This window comes from Protobothrops mucrosquamatus, unplaced genomic scaffold (assembly GCF_001527695.2).
Source record: "Protobothrops mucrosquamatus isolate PMUCROS unplaced genomic scaffold, P.Mucros_1.0 scaffold1639, whole genome shotgun sequence".
Lineage (NCBI taxonomy): Eukaryota > Metazoa > Chordata > Lepidosauria > Squamata > Viperidae > Protobothrops > Protobothrops mucrosquamatus.
The window spans coordinates 12,778-34,984 of NW_015387798.1; the positions used below are offsets into that span (position 1 = coordinate 12,778).

The 22,207-nt window shown below is 36.2% G+C and overlaps 1 protein-coding gene across 2 annotated transcripts in view; it reads right to left on the minus strand.

The window, feature by feature from the left end:
- Positions 1-1,450: 1,450 nt before the first annotated feature.
- Positions 1,451-22,207, minus strand: part of COMMD1 (copper metabolism domain containing 1) — an 84,574-nt gene continuing 63,817 nt past the window's right edge. The window contains exons 3-4 of one of the 2 annotated variants that reach the window (XM_015822675.1): positions 2,453-2,525; positions 1,707-1,834 (exon numbers count right to left, since the gene is read on the minus strand). In XM_015822675.1, the coding sequence (XP_015678161.1) occupies positions 1,827-1,834; positions 2,453-2,525 (81 nt within the window). In that variant the 3' untranslated portion in view covers positions 1,707-1,826. Of the gene's footprint in view, positions 1,835-2,452; positions 2,526-22,207 lie in introns of both variants that reach the window. The other variant, XM_015822674.1, reaches the window with a different exon arrangement.

Here is a 22,207-nt window from a genome sequence, read left to right on the forward strand (position 1 = left end):
TGTTCACCAGCAACCACACGAATCAGAAGTAAATCATCTTAATTAATACATACAGTATATGAAACTAAATGAAAATAACACCTATGTAAACCATGTAACTGTATTTTGAACAGAGGCTAAATACTATGCTTTAAAAGAACTTTCTCTAACCACATGCCCTTGGGAAATTTGGGGGTTGTAATTTATAACTGGTTGGAAATTCTGAGACTTGTAATCTGAAGGTCTTCGGAGGACATCAAGCTGAAGAAGGGCAGTTTAAAGTATAGAGTTATTTTATGTTTGGACTTCTACAAATAGTCAATAAGCCATTAATGTAATGAGAACATCATACATATGTGTATGGTAAATACATGCAACACATGGTTCTTTAAGAACTGTATATTTCTTTAATGTTAATTGTAACATTAGTGAGCTTGATTAGTGTTATAAGATTTGAAAACAAAAAAGACAGTAATAGATAAACTACTGCAAATTAGCTGAGTTTGATAGACATTTGCTATATTTTTGTACCCCTCTAGTTACTGATTTTCTAAAAAGAGCTATTGCAGCTTTTATTCAGATATGCACAAAGATAACTGAGAAGCTCATTTGAGAAGGCTTTAGTTTATAGTGCATAATTAATATCAGGGCAGATACTATGGTATGAAATCACCACATAGGAATATGACTGCTTGGTATAAAAGGAGATACTCTGTATTGTACAGATAGTCTGGTAGACAAGACATTAAAAAAAAAACCTCAATAGCTGTATCGTCAAGTGGAAAGCATGTGTTCTGGAAGAAACATTTCAAGGCTAGTTTCTAAGGCAACATTTAAAAATATGATCTGTTGTACAGAGGGCCAAGTTGAGTAGCAGAAGGAAACTGAATGGAAGAGAAGATGGTTTGGCATAAAAAAAAACTTAGATTGTAAACACCAAAACATTCTAGAGTTGATATCCCTTTCTCTTTAAAGTTTTGTCAATATATTCTACATTTTCAATAACTTCTATAGTACTCAATACCACACTGTTGAGATAATGAAACAGTTAATACTGAAAACTCTTTGTGAAAACATACAGTATTTACTCTCTATTGCTAATGAATGCTATATAGCTTTTTTAAAATGACCACCTTTTTGTTATAATGCCTATGGCTAGTTTTGTGCCACAGAAATGGAAGATCTGTCAAACCCTAATGGGTCAATTAATAACTAAAGAATTATTTCTAGCATGGGAATCTGCAATTTCCTACAATGTTCCAGAAAGAGAAGATGAAACTAAAATACACTACTGTTAATGTTTTCCTCAAGTAACAACCCTTTTTGAACTGGTGAAAACATGAAGAGAAATAAAGAAAGAAAAGAATGGCATTCTTATGGCATTCCCTCTCCTGGATCTACAAATGTACAGCAGCTACTGCTACAAATTGCTTTTCAGTGGCTGGATGAATAAACCACATAGTGACGTCAGTAATGGAAAAGGTAAATATATTTGCTCTTTTATTGTACAAATTCTACATTTTTCCGGAGGAGCATTTTATTTCAGTGAATCTAGCTATGTTCTTTTGTTTTAAGGTGTACATCAGTTTGAATGCCTCAGTTACCTCCCCGCCTCCCCCTTTGATCTCATATTTATGTATAAGTTTTCAAACACTGCTGCAAGAACAGCATGATGTCCAGGATAATCTACACATGTAATTAAGGTCAACCTTAGTATTACTCAAACATTGTTTTAAGTGAAAAATCAGGATGATTTTTGGGTCAGAGAAATAATGCTGTCTTCAATCTTTGAAAGTTTCTTCAACATTTTGTTCAATTCAGTCTCATCAAATTCCATGGTCAAAAGCTCAGATTCCTACAATAAAAAGGAAGAAAGAGAATTGGTTTACATTTTAACATGAAAATACACTCAGCACTCTATTCAAAAGGTGGAATTAATTACCTTCTTCCCTGTCTATTTTGCATGCTTTTATTTTATTTTATTATTAAATTTGTTTGCTATCCATCTCACTTTTATGAAGTTACTAGCTGTACCCGGCCACGCGTTACTGTGGCTCAGTCTGGTTAAATGGAAAAGAAAGAAAAGAGAAAGCGCACGTTTGTAATATGTTTAATTTCACAATGCTTGTGGGTATACAATATTTTTTGTTGTTCCATTGTCTGTGCAGATATAGAGATTGTCTGGTTTGCTTTTACGTTCAACAGATGGCGCTGTTTTTTTAAAAAAAGCATGTTTTTGCCTGTCACAGGTGTGACATCTATATAATATAGGTATATAAAAACACGCGCGTATTCGAATGCAACGTTGTGTCAAAATTTCAAAGCAATCGGTGAAGAACTTTCGGAGATTTAAGATTTTGAACAAACAAATATTTACATTTTTATTTATATATAGAAGATTACAGGAACACAGACACACACCCACACCCACACCCACAATTACATTCTTATAGACTTCCTGAAGTTACAGCACCTGGTTTCTCAACTAAGTGATACACTTGTTGCATCACATGCTCTGCCACGAAGCATCTTGAGTATCTTGCAATCTGAGAAGAGAATATCCTGATTTTAATACTTTCCACATTCAGGAATGCTTCTCACAAGAATTTATCTACTGATAAAAATGCTTGCATATTTGCTATAAATCCCCTGTATGTTGCCAACCATACTTGGCCAGGCCTCCTACACATCATCTTTGTTTTTGAAACTATTATTAAAGTTCAATAAAAACATTCTCCTCTGGATCTACTGTACATTGTATGGCTTGACAACTTTCAAGATTTCTTTTATGGAATAATAAAACAAATTAAATTTAGTTGAGATGGAAATAATGGCTCAATAGATTAAAAGGGCTAAACAGAACTTTTTTGAAAATGCCAACAAACCGGGGAAATGGTTAGCACATAGATTGAAAAAAGAAAAAGAGAACAAACTGATAAATAAGCTGCAAGACTCAAAAGGTAAACTACAGTTTCAAAATGACACAATTAAAAAAATTATTAAAGACTATTACAAAATACTTTTACAATGCAGAGGAAATCTCAAAAGAAAAAATACAGCAGTATTTAAAAAAAGCAGGCTTACCAAAAATCTCAGAGAATATTCAAAACATATTAAATGGAAAAATATCAATGATGGAGATTACAGACGCTATAAAAAGGCAAAAAATTGATAAGACTCCAGGTCCAGATGGATTACCTGCAGAGCTTTATAAATCATTACAAGATATACTAAGCCCAATATTGAAAGAACTATACAATGAAATACTTTTGGAGGCTAAAATACCAAATACATGCACTGAAGCCAATATTACCTAAATAGCCAAAGAACACTCTGATCTAATGCAAATAAAAAACTATAGACCAATATCATTATTAAATATAGATTACAAAATTTTTGCCTCAATAATAGCAGAAAGACTAAAGAAATTTCTGACCGAATTTATACATACAGATCAAAATGGCTTTCTACCTAAAAGACAGATTAAAAATAATTTAAGAATGATTCTAGATGTGTTAGAATACTATGAAATTCATCCAGGGAAACAGATGGCTTTAATATTTCTTGATACACACAAAGCGTTCGACAACATAAACTGGCAATTTATGTTTCAGCAACTAGAGGAAAAGGACTTTGGAGAAAACTTTATAAATGTAATTAAAACAATTTATTATAAACAAACAGCCAAAATAATTGTAAATGGAGATTTTACAGAAAACTTTGACATTAAAAAAGGCAGAAGACAGGGATGTCCACTATCTCCATTATTATTTATACTAACACTGGAAGTATTTAATAGAAACATCAGACAAGATATAGAAATTAAAGGCCTGAAGATAAAAGATGAAAAATATAAACTACAAGCATTTGCAGATGACAGTTTTTATATTGGAAGAACCGCTTGAAACAAGCATTAAACCTATGGAGAAAATAGAAAAAATTGGAGAAGTGGCAGGGTTGAAAATGAACAGAGAAAAGACTAAAGTGCTAACAAAAAATTTAAAGAAAAACAAAAAAACCAACTAGCAAAAAAACCCCAAATCTTCAAATAGTTAAAAAAGTTAAATATTTGGGAATTTATTTAACAGCAAGATGTGCAACAATAAAAGAGGATAATTATGTAAGATTGCTAAAACAAATAAAATTGGACTTGGAAAAATGGAAAAACTTACAACTTTTAATGTTGGGGAGAATAGCAACAGTGAAAATGAATATCTTACCGAAAATACTCTTTCTATTCCAAACGATACCTGTAAGACTGGGAAAAGCCTTTTTTGATGAACTAAATACAGTAATACTGAAATTTATCTGGCAAAAAAAGCTAGAATCAGACTGAAAATTCTATAAGAAGCGAAAGAAAGTGGAGGATTGGACTGCCGGACTGGATGTTATACTACCAAGCAACTATATTAACATGACTTAAAGAATGGATAATACTTGGAGATAAAAGACTATTATACCTAGAGGGGCATGACCTACGGTACATATTGGTTGGCATGCCTTTCTGTGGTATGGGAAGAATAAAATTCATAGAAACTTTCAAAACCACTTTATAAGAAATGCACTTCTTTTAGAATGGGAAAAAATAAAAGCGAAAATTTATATCAAGATACCTGGATGGCTTTCAACAATGGAAGCATTTGCTTACCCAAATTTAATTAATTATGACAAAGTTGTGACCTATAAAGATATTTTGGACAATGAAGGGATATTGAAAGACTGACAAGACTTACAAGAACAAGGTATTGATCTATCATGGTGGCCATACTTGGAAATCCAAACGAGATATGAAAAAGATGTTAAAACAATGGGATTTCATAAAGAACAGATAGAATTCGACCAGATACTGACAAAAACAGACGAAAAACTGATTAAGAAACGCTATATCTGTTAAGCTTAAAGATGGAGGAAGAACAAGTAAAAGAAACAATGATAACATGGGCAAAGAACTTTGGACATAATATAGAATTAAAAAACTGGCAGAAGTTATGGGAAAGAAATGCTAAATTAACAAAAGCAGTGGCATATAAAGAAAACTTATATAAAATGTTTTACAGATGGCATTTAACACCAGTGAGATTAGCAAAAATGTTTAAAAATACTTCAAACAAGTGTTGGAAATGCAAACAAAGACCAGGTACTTATTACCATATCTGGTGGACATGCCCTAAACTAAAGCTAAAAGATTTTGGTCAAAAATACATTTATGGTTGGAGAAAATGACTAAAAAACAAATAGACTTTAAGCCAGAATTATTTTTGTTAGGAATAATAGGAGCAAATTATGACAAAGACTGTCATATATTTAATTTTACATGTATTAGCTGCAGCAAGAACTGTATTTGCCCAACATTGGAAAAATAAAAATTCACCAACTGAAGAAGAATTAAGAAAATTTTAGAGTGTGGAGAAATGGATAGATTGACTTTAAAGATAAAAGAGAAAGAAGACTCAGTATATTTTAGAACATGGGATAATTTTTATCAATGGCTAGAAAAACGAGTTAGAAAGGAATGTGATCTGTAACATTGAATATATACTAGTAAGAAGAAGACTATCGAGCGATTAATTAACATTGTTATGATAATTAATTACTACTCATTGTTTTTTCTTTTTAAATACATGTACTCAGACAACATGCTGTTTGCTAAATATTAAAAATGTTATTTTAAAAAAAATCCTAACCCTATCCCCAATCCCAACCCCACCCTAACTGCAGCTTGCAATCAATGAAGTGCTATTAGAACAGTCAAAAGTCAAACCAGATAGCTTGCAAATTATTTCAGAATGTGTTTTGTCATGCCTTGAATAATATGTAGAAGAAGCAATTGATCTTTATATTGCCCAATATTTATTTCTTATTCTTATTAGGAGAGGTAAGTATATTTGTGTGTTTAATAGAATCATTATGTAGTTATTTATTTGCTTTTCTTTGAACAGTTCTATTTTAATGGGTTAGTGTTTCCCCCCCAAAATATTCTTTTTTTTTGTTTGTGCATTGTTCACCTCCTAAAGTTATATACTTAAGATGAGCAGCAATGTATATCTTCTAAATAAATAAATGAAGAAAACCCAAGCTTAGTATCCTGGGACATTCAAAACACAATTTGTAGAAAGAGAAGAGCAAACCATTTCACATCAGATCTAAACAGGGCTTTTTTTCTCGGAGAAAAGGTGGCGGAACTCAAACCTGGCCACGCCCTCATCAAACCCTAGGACCGCCCCTTTAGAGAACAGGAATGCAAGTAAAATTTGGGAGGGGCTATTTCCGGTGCGGCCGGCCCGGAAAAAGGTGCCGGAACGCGGTTCCGCCGCGTTCCGGCTGAAAAAAAGCCCTGGATCTAAATGATACAAATACTGTGTCTGATCATACAAATGTATAAATTTCTCTGGATGGAGTTGATTTTAGCTCTATAATATATAGCCAAAATTTAACAGAGATAAAAACAACAAAATCTTGGTTTTCTTTAGTGAACAAGCAACAACCTCCCCTCAACTTTATAAATGAGTCACAAATCAAACATGTAGACACAATCATAACAAGCATCTTCCTTAAATAATTTGCTTTGCTTGGTTTTAGTGGAGCATGAATCCAACTGTGGCACCTTGTAAATAATGATTTATACATTAATGTATTGTATGAATCTGGCTAAGGCTTATTCAAAAGCCCATGATTAAAAAATAATGCTTTAGTATAATGCCTGCAGTAGCAAACATGAATTCTTGGTTATTGACAATGAGTCCCTGAAGTAAGGTAAATGAGGAAGCCGGATGGATTCACCTCTATCTACTTAACCTTTTAAAGACATGGAAAATAGCTGAAAGTTTATTTATTAGAGACAGAGTGCTTTTGAAAGATACATAGCAGACAGCAGAACAACTGTTGCAATTTCTTTCTTCACTTTCTTATAGGCAAGAAGTGTAAAAGACATAGGAGTTCTGCTAGAAAATAAAAGGAGGCAATTTTACAGAATGCCATCAGAGCCACTGGGAATCAAGCAACACACAAATTAAACACACACACACACACACACACACACACACACACACACGTGTTCATGCTGGGAACTGCTGAAAGTTCAATCTCAGTTTGTATGATGCTATGGTAATGGAAAACACTCTTGCTGTTGCCCCCATTAACTTCCTGGGTGAAAAGTATAAAAATTGTCAGAGATTAAGTATATAGATGGATCTGGTGTGTTGCAGTTAGCAGTTTGGTGATTTTCCTGCACATCCTCTTGTAAAGACTGAAACCAGCTGCTCAGGACAGATAGAACTGTTGTGTAAATAAGGCATTACAAGCTCAAGGTTGGGAAACAAGTGACATAAAGTCCTTTCACTGGAAAGAGCAGATGGAAAAGGCTTAGGGTTTAACCTTGGACGTGCACACACACACACTTATATCCAACAATTTGGTCAATAAGCAAAATGTGATGGTGCTGGACTTTTGCTGCAGTTGTTTAGAGAATCACCTGCAGTTGTTAAGTGAAACAAGTTACACAGCCATAACTTGTGATTTCACTGCTTCTCCATTGAGACTGCTTTTTGGAATCCAGGTGTGAAGTCCATAAATAGCAATCATGTGACCATAATATGGGTGATACCAATTGTGAAGCACCTGAATGGCAATCATGACTGTGGGGATGCTATGATGGTTGTAAATGCGAGGACCCATTGTAAAGTTACTTTTTCAGTATCATCATAAATTTGAATATAATTAAACAGGTCAGTCTTTAAACAAGGTCTACATATAAGCAGATCTCTCTCTCTCTCTCTCTCTCTCTCTCTCTCTCTTCCTACATATGCAGATAAAAATACATTACAGTATCAAGTTTGTGACACTTCCCCTGTTAAGTAGTCACTGATGTGAGGTTGAGTTTCAGCAGAGTGAAGATTTATCACTGTCCCATTAGCTATAATTAGCTTTAAGGAAAAAAAAGGTGTTCTGTGTTCTGTGGTTGCTCTAAATGCAGAAGAGATGAAACCAATGAGAAGGTATTTCTTAATTGTCTACTGAGTTACAAAATGCATATTGCCAATGGAATTCTTTATTTTCAGCCTAGTTTTTATACAATACAAAGAAATCTACATGGCTATTTTAGCCAGGCTTATCAGTTCAGCTTCCCCATATTGATAAGTCCTATCTGCTTCAGCAAAGTCAAGTATGTCTCTTATCAAAACCTTCAAAATGGAACTCTCTTCCTCTTGCCAAGTTTCTTACACTCCCCTATTTTTCCAATGACATTGAAAAGTTATCAAAAAGAACAAAGACATCCTTTGGTGAATCCTGTTTTAAGGACTGGTTCTTCTCTCTCCCTTAATGCTACAATCCTGAGGTAATTTATATAACAGTAGCTCCTCCACTTTGTGAGGGGCACAGCTTTATATTTAACATACTGTTAACAGAAAAAGTGTGAAATACTTTCATTGCATCCTGTCTTTGTAGAACGGTTCTCATTTCCAAAATGTTCTTATTAAGGTTGATGAAATAGCAACTAAGGTAGGGCATGTTTTAATATGTAATACTGATCCTAGATGATACTTATTTTGCTTGACCTTATTATTTATGACTTTGGTTACTACAAATGCAAAAAGGCTGCAATGTAAGCTAAAATAATTTTCTGCACTTCAGTATGCCAGTGACAAAATCCATCTGCATTCTGTTCCAAATGTCTATTTTCTTTGGTTTCCTAAACTCCTCTGGATTTAACCTAAGGTTTGCCTGGTTAATAGCTTTCCTCAAAATGGTAAGAAATGCAAAGTCATCATGCGATCTGTGGGTCCTGAGATCTGGCAGCAATACAGCTGGTATCTGAAAGATACTGCATCTGGAATTAATGGGGGGGGGGAGGGTAGTCAGCTCCTGAGTTTCCGTATGGATATGTGTGATATTTTTATGTTAACCCTAAAGAAACTAATGCTCCGGTTCTATTATTTGAAATCCATATACTCAATAGCTCTAGAATTTAATAGCACAAAGTAGAGATTGTATTGCAAGAAGACTGAAAGGGAACACTCCTAATTTGATTCCTTTAATGATGCAATTAAGTGGTAGTGTTTAGGAGGACGGCATTGTATCTTCTTGTAATGCGAGTATTTTTAAACCTTAGGGGAACAATTGTTTAGGAGGATAGGCAATAAGGCATGGGAAAGAGGATCTGCAGACATGATATTGGTATACATAGGGCTGCAGAAAGAAGCCCTGTGGATATAAATGCTTTTGTTGATAGCTGATGAAATATATCCTGTAGGGGTACAAACTTAAGATAGTTAAGTGTATTCTTCTCTCTCCTCTCTATAAAAGTATTATGTATTTCAGATTTAATTGCAGGGGTCTTTCTGATTATGTCCTATGACTAATTTGATAAAGAAAGTGCTCTGCATTTTGGAAAATAGGTTGCCTTCCCTTAGGTGTAAAAAAATCATCCAGCTATTTAAATAGGGCATTAGGTAACTAGTTGATGTTTAGCTAAGTTTTTCCCTCCCACAGGCTTGTGTAGAACTGATACAAAGCTATGGCTCTTAATCCACACGGATGCCAAAACAAATACATAACTATGTAATAGTTATAGTTAATAAACACAAGAAATAAAGGATATACAAATAGTCCTTGACTTATGACCACAATTGAGCCCACAATTTCTGTTACTAAGCAAGACAGTTGTTAAGTAAGTTTTACTCCATTTTACAAACTTGCAAAAGGTGATCACATGACCTGGGACACCGCAACCATCATAAATATGAGTCAGTGATCAAGTCTCCGAATTTTGATTGCATAACTATGGGGTTGCTGCAACAGTCATAAGTGTGAAAAATGGTCATTAAGCTACTTTTTTCAATGCTGTTGCAACATCAAACAATCACTAAATGAATTGTTGTAAGACTGAATTAATTGTTGTAAATGAATAGATGCTTTCTGACAATTTCTTATTCTTGTTTTATCTTAAGTGATAGACTAATGAAGACAAATTGAAATCATCAATAACCCAGATTGATTCTTTCATATGAAATCTCAAGTAAGAGAGATTACTATACATTAATTTCTTTAAAAATCGTATTGCATCCACAACAACCCATTGTTTCTACAGGACACAAAGTTGGTTACTATCTTAGGCATCTAAGCAATGTGTAATCACTACCTACGTCCAAGTAAGAGCCATAGCTTCTTAACGAAAATATGGGAAAGCACTACAGTAATTCTATTTGCCCAGTTGCCTGTATTTCTGGCAGCAAATTTCTTTCTTTCTTTCTTTCTTTCTTTCTTTCTTTCTTTTTCTTTCTTTTCTTTCTTTCTCTCTCTGTCAATCTACCTATCTATGATAGTCTCTGTCTGTGTCAAATTTTATGACATTTGAAATTTCTAAAGTGAAGCTTATTTCAATGATTCATTTTTATGATGAAAAAATGAAAAGCATATATACCTAATATGCCAAATATCTTTTGTCTACATGTAATTGCTTTAGGATATACAATCTGAAAGATGGTACCATTTTCTGTGTCATATTACAAAGTGAGAAAATAGTATTTTTTTTCTTTAATCCTTTTAATGAAATTGGAAATTAAGCAGAAAAGATTGGAGCAAACCCAAGGAATACTTTCCATCTGGTATAGCGTAGCAAATTTAATTTAATTGCCTTTATAAAATAAAGTTCTATTTTTTCAATCCATTTTTATCACACAAATCAAAGGATTATTTAGCAGCTCTGAAAACAAGTTAACCTTTCTTTTGACTTTGCTCCATATAGTACGTGCAGAATATAATGTAAACTAACAGCAAAAAGAATAAGAGTCTGGCTGTGTCCTGAATAACACTCACAGTTAACAGCAGCTTTTTTGCTCTAACAATGAAAAACAGAGCATATAAAATAATTGCACAGGAATAGCTTGTCGGTGGAAGCTGTCAAATAAGCTTATTGCCATGAATGAAGGAAAATTTCCATTTGAAGAGGAACACTTTCAGACACTAAATGAGCTAAAGGAAAGTAGTTGACCTGTCAAGTCAGGTAAATGGAAGGCCAGGAAAATGAATGTTGCGAAGCCATTCAGGAGGGTGGATTTCTCCTGGCAAGTATGCTTTTTACAAGAGGAGAGGAAAATCTCCATTTTGTCTTTGTGGGGTTTTTTTCCTGCTTTGAGATTGGCTGAAAAGAAAAGTAAATGTCTCAGCCAGCAGCAACTTGACTGGAATCTAATTCAGAGCAGGTTCTATAGAAAGCAATAGGTCATATCTTCTTTACCTTTTCTTTTCTACTTTCTTCTAAGTCTTTGACCTTGATATCTAAAATAAAGATACTTTCTGTTGAACTATGGGGCAGAGAGTGTTCTCTGGAGTAAAGTGGTTGGTAGCAGCTCACCGCTGTCAGCTTTTCAAAAGTTGCACTAAGGATGCAGCAGAGTTGTAGGAGAAGGCATTGGAAACTCCTTGTAGGACCCACTGGGGCCCAAGCTACCATATCCCTTGCATGCTCACCCCTGCACCTTGTGATACTTATACATTTTTCCTTAGTGTTCCTTCATCAAGCACCTTCCTTTTCCAGTCAATCTCTTACTTGACCTCTTTCGGTCAGCTTTTGATAAACCAGCACATTGTGTATTTCTTCATGGTGTTTGGCCTTGGACCAACACAAACAAATTTTGATTGATGCATATTTCCTTGTGTGAATTGTTTAAAGAGAAAACAGCATTAGCTAGGCCAGGGGTTGGTAACCTTAAACACTCAAAGAGCCATTTGGACCCGTTTCTCACAGAAAAGAAAACATTGGGAGCCACAAAACCCCTTTGACATCTAAAATGAAGATAACACTGCATATATCCTTTTTTTACCTTTATGCTATGTATAAAAAAACTATAGTGTGTTGCATTTATGAAATCAATGAACTGCTACAAAGAAAACAATTTTTTATGCTGGAGAAAGAGGGGGGGAAAAACCTTTCTCCTTCATCCCAACAGGTGAAAACAATTTTAGTAGCTTATCTACCATCTTTAAATACAGCATAATTATCCCCATACCTCATCTCTTAATTAAAAAAAAAATCAAAATATTTCATTAAACGTTCTTTACTAAGAGGACAGTAAGGACAACATATATTCATATTCTCTCTCTCTCTCTCTCTCTCTCTCTCTCTTTCCCCCCTCTCTTTCCTCTCCCTCTCTCTCTCTTTCTCTCTCTCCCTCCCTCTCTCTCCGATCTTCTGCTCACCTGGCCAGCTGGCCTCACGCTATTCTCCGACAAGCTGTCACACATTCTTATTGGGCTGGCTCTCTCCTGCCCTTGGTCTGCCAGTCCTCTTTCCCCACTAAGTAAGTAAAAGTGTGTGTGTGTGTGTGTGTGTGTGTGAGAGAGAGAGAGAGATATGCTGTTTTCTGCTGCCTGCGGAGATGCAGCAAAGGCAGGAGCCCCGCCCAATAAACTTGTCAGTCAGAGAACAGCGTGAGGCCACTCTCTTTTTTACACAGAGAGGGGGGGGGAGAGAGGGGGGGAAGCGCAAGTGCCTCTCTCTGTCTCTCTCTGCAAATGGTGGAGGAGGACTGGGAGCCTCAGTAGAAGGCTAAAAGAGCCACATGTGGCTCCAGAGCCGCGGGTTGCCGACCCGTGAGCTAGGCTAACCCTAACCTCTCCCCCATCATCTTTCCTGACTCCTTAAAAGAAGCAATAACAGGATAGCCATAATGATGTTTAGAAGGGATCCTTGGAGGTGAGGAAAGTTGTGAGAAACAAGGATAAGAGAGATAATAAGAAAAGGTTAGATATTAACTGTTACCAATAAAGGAGAATATTTATAGCTCAGGTTTGAAATGAGGGATCCTTGGTGCTCTCTGAGCTTGGCTGTTTTCTTGCAGATGTTTCATTACCAAACTAGGTAACATTATCAGTAGTCACAGCATTGGTGATGTTACCTAGTTTGGGTAATGAAAGATCCCCACATTGACTGTTAATCTACCACACCTTCTCTGTATTCTTAATAAAATAATTGTCTCTGTAATCTCTCATTAAATTACTTCTACCCTTCTAGCCTCCTGGATTACATATTTATTTTGATTTGCATAAATCTCTATAAAAGGGCCATATTCTTGCTCTTTTTCAGATTTGCCACTGCAGTCTCTAGTACCAAAATAAACACAATTTGTAAATACTACTACTACTACTACTACTACTACTACTACTACTACTACTACTACTAATGTTGGAAGGGACCTTGGAGGTCATCTATTCCAACCCCTTTCTCAGGCAGGAAACCCTATACCATTTCAAACAAATGGCTGTCCAGCCTCTTCTTAAAAAGTTCCAGTGTTGGAGTATTCACCGCTTCTGGAGGCAGGTTGTTCCACTGATTAATTGTTCTAACTGTCAGGAAATTTCTCCTTAGTTCTAGGTTGCTTCTCTCTTTGGTTAGTTTCCATCTATTGCTTCTTGTCTTGCCTTCAAGTTGCTTTGGAGAATAGCTTGACTCCCTCTTCTTTGTGGCAACCCCAAGATATTGGAACACTGCTAGCAGGTCACCCGTTGTCCTTCTCTTCATTAAACTAGACATACCTAATTCCAGCAACCATTCCTTATATGTTTTAGCCTCCAGTGCCCTAATCATCTTTGTTGCTTTTCTCTGTACTCTTTCTAGAGTCTCAACATCTTTTTTATATCGTGGTGACCAAAACTGGACACAGAATTCCAAGTGTGGCCTTACCGAGGCATTATAAAGTGGTATTAACACTTCACATGATCTTGATTCTATCCCTCTGTTAATGCAGCCTAGCACTGTGTTGGCTTTTTTGGCAGCTGCAGCACACTGCTGGCTCATATTTAAGTGATTGTCCACTAGGACTCCAAGATCCCTCTCCCAGTTGCTACTATTGAGCAAGGTACCACCTATACCAGGGGTCTTCAAACGTGGCCCTCAGCTGGCTGAGGAATTCTGGGAGTTGAAGTCCACAAGTCATAAAGGGCCATGTTTGAAGACCCCTGACCTATACTATACCTGTGCATTTGGTTTTTCTTGACTAAATGTAGAACCTTACTTTTTTCACCATTGAATTTCATTTTGTTAGATAGCGCCCAATGTTCAATGTCCAGATCCTCCTGTATCTTAAGCCTAACTTCTGGAGTGTTGGCTATTCCTGCCAGCTTGGTGTCATCTGCAAATGTGATGAGTTCCCCATCTATCCCCTCATTCAAATCATTGATGAAGATGTTGAAGAGCACTGGGCCCAGAACAGAGCCTGGGGCACTCCACTACACACTTCCCTCCATGTAGATGCAGTTCCATCTACATACTTCTATCGATGGGGCTTCTAGTTACTACTATTAAACAAACTCATAAAGGGTATTTTTTCTTATACTATAAGAACTAATGATGCACATATTTAGCTTGCTACCTACATTTAAATATTATGCTATTTCTACTTTATGCATTCTTTACTTTATACATATTTGGATATGAAAATAACAAATACATATTTAAAATTAATAGTTTTAAATTTTTGATTTCCATCTCATGTTTCTCTACATTATTAAAAATGCTTTGTCATAATCACTGTGAATAGTTCTTAGAGTTCCTAGGATACTGTTCATTCATAATTGATTTGGGTTAGTTTGTTTTAAAGCTAAACATTTCAGTACAAATAAAAACTGCTAAAGTACCTTGTTTAAAATTTCACAGATTTACCAATGATGACATGGAAAACTCATGAAATTTAAGGCAACTTCTAAATGTTGTCATTTATTTTTCTGGTAAACAGAACTTACCACAAAATATGCAATATGGGAAAATATAAATACATATGTATTTGAGGCTTCTCTGTCTTAAACACTTGCTAATAAACCTTAATATACTAGATTATGTTCTTTTGGCTTCAGAGTGCCAAAGCTATAAGTTATATTTGTGCTTATTTCAAATAAAATATGAAATGTTCATATATGTACATCTACCCTTGTTTATATCTGTAGTACCAAGACAGTATTTTAGATTTAAACACATGGTAGCAACTCAACTGGGCATTTAAATATAATATATTTGTAAACCTAACAGGTTAATTCTTGAGGACTTTGTGAGGACAGTAATGTTATTTTTAAAGCTAACTTCTCAAAATAACTGTGAGAAATTGTAACAATGTTTTACTGATCACATGTTTACTTTGGCTAGAGGGCCTGATTCTTAGAACAAAATCTGAGCAGCTGTTCAAAGGATCTATTGTCCTGTTTCTCATCTCCTTGAAGGACCCACCAAATGTATTTGGCCCAAAAGATGGGAAACGTGTCAATGAAGTGTGATCCAATTCCTTTCTGAAATGTCCTTCCCACTGAGCAAGGGACTGAGACTATAAGGCCTAACAGGAAGAAAACACTATTCTTGCTGATATAAATCTCAAATGAAAACAATCGAGATGTCAGGTTTCCTTGTTTTCAAATAATTTCAAACACTAAACAGATATCTAATGTTTAAAATGATATAAAAATATTTACCATTTACCACATGTTGGCTGCTTTTAAGGTCGTTATATATGTTTACAGTTTTATGAGGAAATGATTATAATATATAGCAAGGATGCCCCAAGTGGTCATTATCAATCCCCAACAGTAAATGTCTGGAGGTCAATAGGTGGTTGATAAATGATGGAGCTCAATTGTGTCAATTAATCTTTTGAGGTCTCCACAGAGCTCCACACCAGTCCCTAGTCCTGAAGGTAGTTAGCAGCAAGAGTGTTATCTGGGCTGGAATAGTTAGCCACCAGTGACAGCGGCCTTGAGGTGTCTTTATTATTATGCTCAGTCACACAATTAGACAAATATTTGGACTAGATTGGCATTTTTGTGCACTTATTGAGTCCTTCCTAAGGACCTGATAGGCAGATTTGTTTAATTATATTAAATTTATTGTTGCAAGATGTCAAGTTATTCCAAGTAAAGCCTCCTGTTGCAATTGACTGATGGTTATTTTGTCAATGCTGAGGGTGTTCAGGTGGTATTCCACATATTTTGGAAATGCACTCAAGGCACCTAAAGGTCAATTTACAAACAAAATTGGGACCAGAATTTCTGTTGCTAAGCAAGGTGGTTGTTAAATGAGTTGCAGCATATTTTATGACTTTTTTTCAGAGGCGTTTTACCTTTGAACAGTCACTAAACAAATGGTTGTAAGTTGAGAACTACTTTTAGTACTATCTTTGCTTTCTTTTGCTGCAGTCATCTACTTCTATTTGCAGGACTTTATAGTTTGTGATTTTCTCCATTTCTTTCTCTTTTATTCTGCCGTGTCCTAGGTATTGCATTGTCCACTATCCTCACTCTTATGTCTTTCTTATCAACAATTATCAAGCCTCAGGATATTGTGTGGCAGACACTTGTCTATTATTCTTATTATTATAACAGACACAACAATGTGCACTCACAGCTGTTAGTTCTTTAGCTGGTGTCTGCACTCATACAAGTCAATTTCTTCCCAAACCCCCCCCCCCCCTAAGATGTCATAATGTATTGGCATAGAATATAGGCAGATCCAAGCAGTGTGGCTTTTTGTAACTGATTATGGAAACTTTGGCAATGTGCAGATTTTCTAACATGTTCCTGGCTTTTAAGTAATCATCCAAAACATGATTTTCTTCTTTGACAGTTTGTTTGACCTGAACTAAACCTCTATCTCCACTTCTGTGGGACACCTACAATCTATCAATAACACTACAGGGATGTAATACATAGTGAACAGCTGTAAGCTTTCTTGTTTTTTGGTCCAAACTGTCCAGTTCAGCTTGAGTCTAATAATTCCAGCAGGGTATCATGTCACAGGTATTGATGGCTTTGATGCTGTTTCCACCATTTTATTTTGTCTTTAGCATTTTGGCTGTATTCTTTACTAATCAAAATTTTAACTGGTCCATGGTTGGTGTTTTATCCAAATGTAAAATGCCCAAATATGTGTAGACTTCATCCTGATCGCTTCTGATAGTTTGGCCATTCGGCATTTCAATTCCATTACTGTTTGTGATTTTACCCTGATTTATTGCTATTGTAGTACATTTTAGACCAAATTCCATTGCTATATCTATACTAAAATTATTATGGTATTTGTCAATGATTGGATTTTGATTTTTGATATTCCATAAAGCTTCAAATCATTTATATAAGCAAATGTGAGATTTTGGTAGCTAAGATTTGTTTTCTTCAAAATCACTGAAAGTGGGATCATAGCAATGGCAAATGATAAAGGTGATGAGTAATTTTGGAACATGCCTCCCCTAATATTGACAAGCATTTTTTCATTTCCAACTACCAATTCTGTCTTTCACTGCTTTATTATTTTTTCTATAAATATTCTAATTTGCATCTCATCTTAATTTCCTTGTCTTGGCCTCCAGCCTGATCCTCCTGTTTGGAATTGAGTATAACTTTGCTTTTCATTTTTTAAATTTAGATACTCCATTCTTCTGTAACCACTAGTGCTGTACTCTAGGGCAGGGTTTTTCAACCAGTGATACGCGTACCACTAGTGGTACTTTGGCAAGTGGCAGGTGGTACGCAACCATCCTAGAGAAGTGTAGCGGGGGAGGGGGAATGAGGTGAAGCGACCCAATCCTGAGGGAGAGGCAGCTGTAGCTGCAGGACTGTCGGGGCTTGGCAGAAACCCCAGGAGCACCGGCAGGGCTCCAGCTGATTGGCGCTTCCGGAAGCAGTGCAGAGCTGGAGGTGAACTGGAGAAAAAGGGGGAGGAGGAGAGGATATAAAAGGAGGTGGTTTTGGCAGGAAAGGGGGAAAAAAGACAACAGGGAAAGAGAAGTGGACGAAGAAGAAGCTGTGGAAGGAGAGTTCAGCAGGCAGGGAGGAAAAAGAGACAGGGAAGAAGAAGAAGCTGTTGCTGGAAGAAAAGGTCTCCTGGTTCGTTTTCTCCAGCCAGGAGAATGCAATCAGCGCTGATGAAATGAAAAGCTGGGGGACGAACATGTCGGAAAGGAAGTTGGTTTATTTCGGAAGTCAGTGGGTTCCTGGTCAACTGGCAGCTTGATTGGGCTACCATAAGGATTTTTATACAGTTTTTACAGCTTTTTGTAATTCAGAGGCTCAGTTTGTGTGCTTTGGTTATTGGAATATTTTAGTCTGTTTCACAAAGGCTAGCAATGAGTCCAAAGTGTTGGCTTCCATTGGTTTAATCCCTTTAAACCAGTGGTTCTCAACCTGTGGGTCGGGACCCCATTTGGGGTTGATCGACCATTTCACGGGGGTCGCCAAGCAAGGCTGTCCGCCATTTTTTTTGTCCATTTTTTTGTTCGCCATTTTTTCCCCCTTTTCCGGCGGGTGCCTTACCTCCCTTGGGCTGGGTCAGCTGGTGGTCTGCCTGCTCTGTCTCTGCCACTTGCCAGCTACGCCTCGGCCAGCGCAGGGGGCGGAACCACGCATGCGTGGCGCTCCCGGGCAGGGAAAGTCCTCGACTTACGACCGGTTGGGTAGTCCTCACCTTACAACCGATTTAGTCCTCGACTTACGGCCGGTTTAGTCCTCGACTTACGACCAGTTGGGGTCACGGCATTAAAAAGGTTGAGAACCACTGCTTTAAACAAATGTAATTAGTTTTACCCCCTTATCTTGAGTCTGTCTATGGCTTTTAGCAAGTTTTCTTTTAGGTAAAGAGGCTTAATTTAAAGTTAATACTTTTTGCAATTGCCGGAGCCTGGTTGCTACATTGTTTAAACTGAGACACACCTGAGGCAACTTAAAGAAAAAAAATCGTAGTCAGTATTTCTTTATTCTGGGAGGCTTTTGTGACCCTTTCTTGCTTCGTGCTTGATTCCTGTGTCTTTAGGGGTACAGTGAAGGGACTGGGGGGTGCATTATTATTATACTGTGGAAGGAGAGCTCAGAAGGCAGGGAGGAAGGAGAGGGAGAGAGGAAGAAGGGCCGACCAGCCAGCTGATAGTGGTGCATATTAATAAATATGGATAAATTCATCATACATTTGTCAGTGCGAAGGGAAAATGATTCAGCAAAGGAATTGCCACCGAAGAAATTAAACTGGTACTTTTTTCCTTTTTTTCTACAGTTTGTAACATTTTAATAGATTATAGAATAAAATACAAAAATACAAAAGCAACTAGTGTGGAGGAAAAAGGGGGAAAAAGTGAGGGGGAGAAGGGAAAAAGGACAGACTTCCTCTGTTGCAGTAGAAGGAAGCATTAACATCGAACCTCATTTTTTTACTTTTCCATATTATAAACTAGCCATTTCTATAACAACAAATGAATCTAATCAGTAAAACCCAAAATCCCCCCTCCTTTTTTTGTTTAGTCATCAAGTTTTTGACACCTTGCTAAGCACAGGTGGTACTCAAATACTGTCATATCCTAAAAGTGGTACAATCTGTGAAAAGGCTGAAAAGCCCAGCTCTAGGGAAGCTGACTGTTCTGTTAACAGATGTTATTGTAATCCTTGCAAGTGCCTTAGTCACATCCATCATTATAGGTGCCAGGGTTACAAAGTTACTGCTTTCAACACGGGCAGTCTTTGTACTGAGTTTTTTTTCTCAAACTCAATGCCTAATTTTATATATTCCACCATTTCACACCAATTTCATAACAGTGAGGAAAAACCTTGCTAGAGAGTTCCAATATCTGTGCAAAAAGAGAGAGACATTACAAAAGCTATGATTCCTGAATGCCCTTCGTTCCTTTAATCCTGATATTGAAACATTTCCCCCTCTTGTCTCGAATTCTTTACTCTGTAATTAATATACCTAAATACTGAATAGGACTCTTCCACATTACTATGAGTTTTACTGCTCTTAATAAGTCTTATCTAAATTGAAAACCTGAAAAAATTCTGAAAAAACCAGTTTGACACTTGAGACCTCTTTTCTGAGTCGATAGAAATAGCCAAAATAATAATGAACACGCCAATATCTTCCGGGGGGGGGGAATCCTTTGCATGAGATTTGAACACATATGTAATGGGGTGGGGGTTGCACATAAATTAAGTAATACTTCTTTAAACTCAGCAAGGGCAGTTTCCATATGCTGTCTAAGGAGGAAAACTCCTTGGCCTCGCTAATGTTGCCATGTTTTCCATCAAGATGCCATAAACACGCATCTGATTTAATGTAGAGTTTTCCTTGTCTGAAAAGAGCCACAGCTTTCAATGTTTTTACAGCCAAACAGCACGATTACATGTTTTGTGTAAGACGGAAGATATCTAAAAATATATATGAATACAAAAGATGCCATCAGTTGAAGCATCTACAAAGGGAGCTAGCCTGTTGGCAGCACATAAAGGTAGAATATTCAAAGCTAAAGTATTTGACATACTACTCCCCTTTAAATAAATAAACATATACTATAGTTAAAACATTCTTTTTCTTCTATCTCTCAACAGTATTTCTCAAATTTGCAAAGCTTTCTTTTCATTTGCCATATTTTATAAAAGTACAAACTTATATATAGAAAATGTAGAGACTTTATGTCAATCATTATTGGCCCTCATTACAATTGATTATGATTTCCCTCAGCCCAGCTAGTGTATCTAATGAGGAGGAAAGTTAGATTTTGTATTTCAGCATCAGCTCAACCCCGAATTATGGTAGCAGAAGCAGTGCTTTTTTTGTAAAAAAAAAAAAAAAAAAAAGGTGACGGAACTCATACACGTCATACAACCCGCCTTGCCTACCCTACAAGGTTTACCTTTGTAGTTGGAAAAAAAAAACCCTTCAATTTTTAGTATATCTAAAAGACTAGGATTTTGTTCAAGGTAAGTTAAAACTATTAATGTTACCATGCACTGTGTGGCTTTAAATTACAAGAAGGCATTTTATTAATCTTTTGGGACATTTACCACTGGCATACCCATTTAGTTTAATGAGTGGAAATGTCAGCTTTCTATGTGGAATGAAATTGGCCCAATAAAACAAAATTTGGTTGCTTGTAAAATATTGAATTATTTTTAAGTTGTCAAACAAGGTGGAAAAATTTACATTTGGAGTTTAATATGGATATTGACTTGAAACAAATTAAAGTTGAAACTTACAGATTACTTTTAATTTACCTTTAAGTTAAACCCAATTTAATAAATAGATCTGATTAAACCTCATACTGTAGGTCTACTTTTACATCTGACCAATGCATAATTAATATATATTATTATTATTAATAATACTTCCCAATCACAAGACTTTGGCTTTATTCTTATTCTTCCTCTCTGCAGTTTGAATGTAAAGTATAAAAGACTAAAAAGAGATTTCTGTAGACATCCCAGCATTTGATCTACCCAAGGAACCAAAACAGCAAAGTTTCGCTGTTGGGCAAGCCTCCATACCAGTCGCCTTTCTTTCCTCTTGCTTTGCCTCTTTTTAACCTCATACCCCACCTTCTGTAAGGGAAGGCAAAAAGCTCACTCACCCTCTCGTGAAAGATGGCCTCCATGTTTATGTGTCTCCCACCGCCACCATTGGCTTCCATACCACATGGCCCGACCCAGCCAATCAAGCCACGCTCTGGCTGTGGTGCTCCGGCACCTCATGGCTCCTCTTAGAGGAGGCAGACAGCGCCAGAGGGGATCCCGCTTGCACTGTACCGCTAGTGGGGCATGTTCAAAAACAAACGAGGATAGGAAAGGAAACAATAGGAAAAGAACGTAACTCTGGAAAATCTGTCGAAAAAAGGTGCCGGAACTCTGTTCTATAACAAAAAAGCTATGGCCAGAAGCATACAGATTTAGGCATATGGAACCTCTGCAATGGAAGCACCTTTCTCTTGATCACTATAGCAGCAGAAATCTTGACCTAGCACTACTAACCTGATAATGATGCCAATACTCTAAGGAGAGAGCTTATTTGTACTATTTTACTAACTGCAATTTCACAACTCTGTGCCAATAGACTGAACTGTGACCACAGTGTAGCTACTGGTCTAAGAGATAAAAGGATCAATCTATTTTTGGTTATTTTCATTTATCATTTCTTAAGCTAGTACTAGCCTAAATTTAAAAAGGAAAATGCATGAACACGTTTCTCCACAAAGTACCCAATTCTGTATACATCTTACTATATGATATGTATTCATAAATGCATATTGTAACAATTTTAGAGCTGGAAAGTACTCTAAATATTCAGTAGGATTATTCACTGAATAACAAAATATTTTAGTCTGAATTTTATAATTAGTTTTATGTGATCTTTTACAAAGGCTTGAAGTTAGGAACAAACTGATTTTAAAATTGTTGAAATATATTTTATTTTATGTTACTTAATTTTCACTTCAAG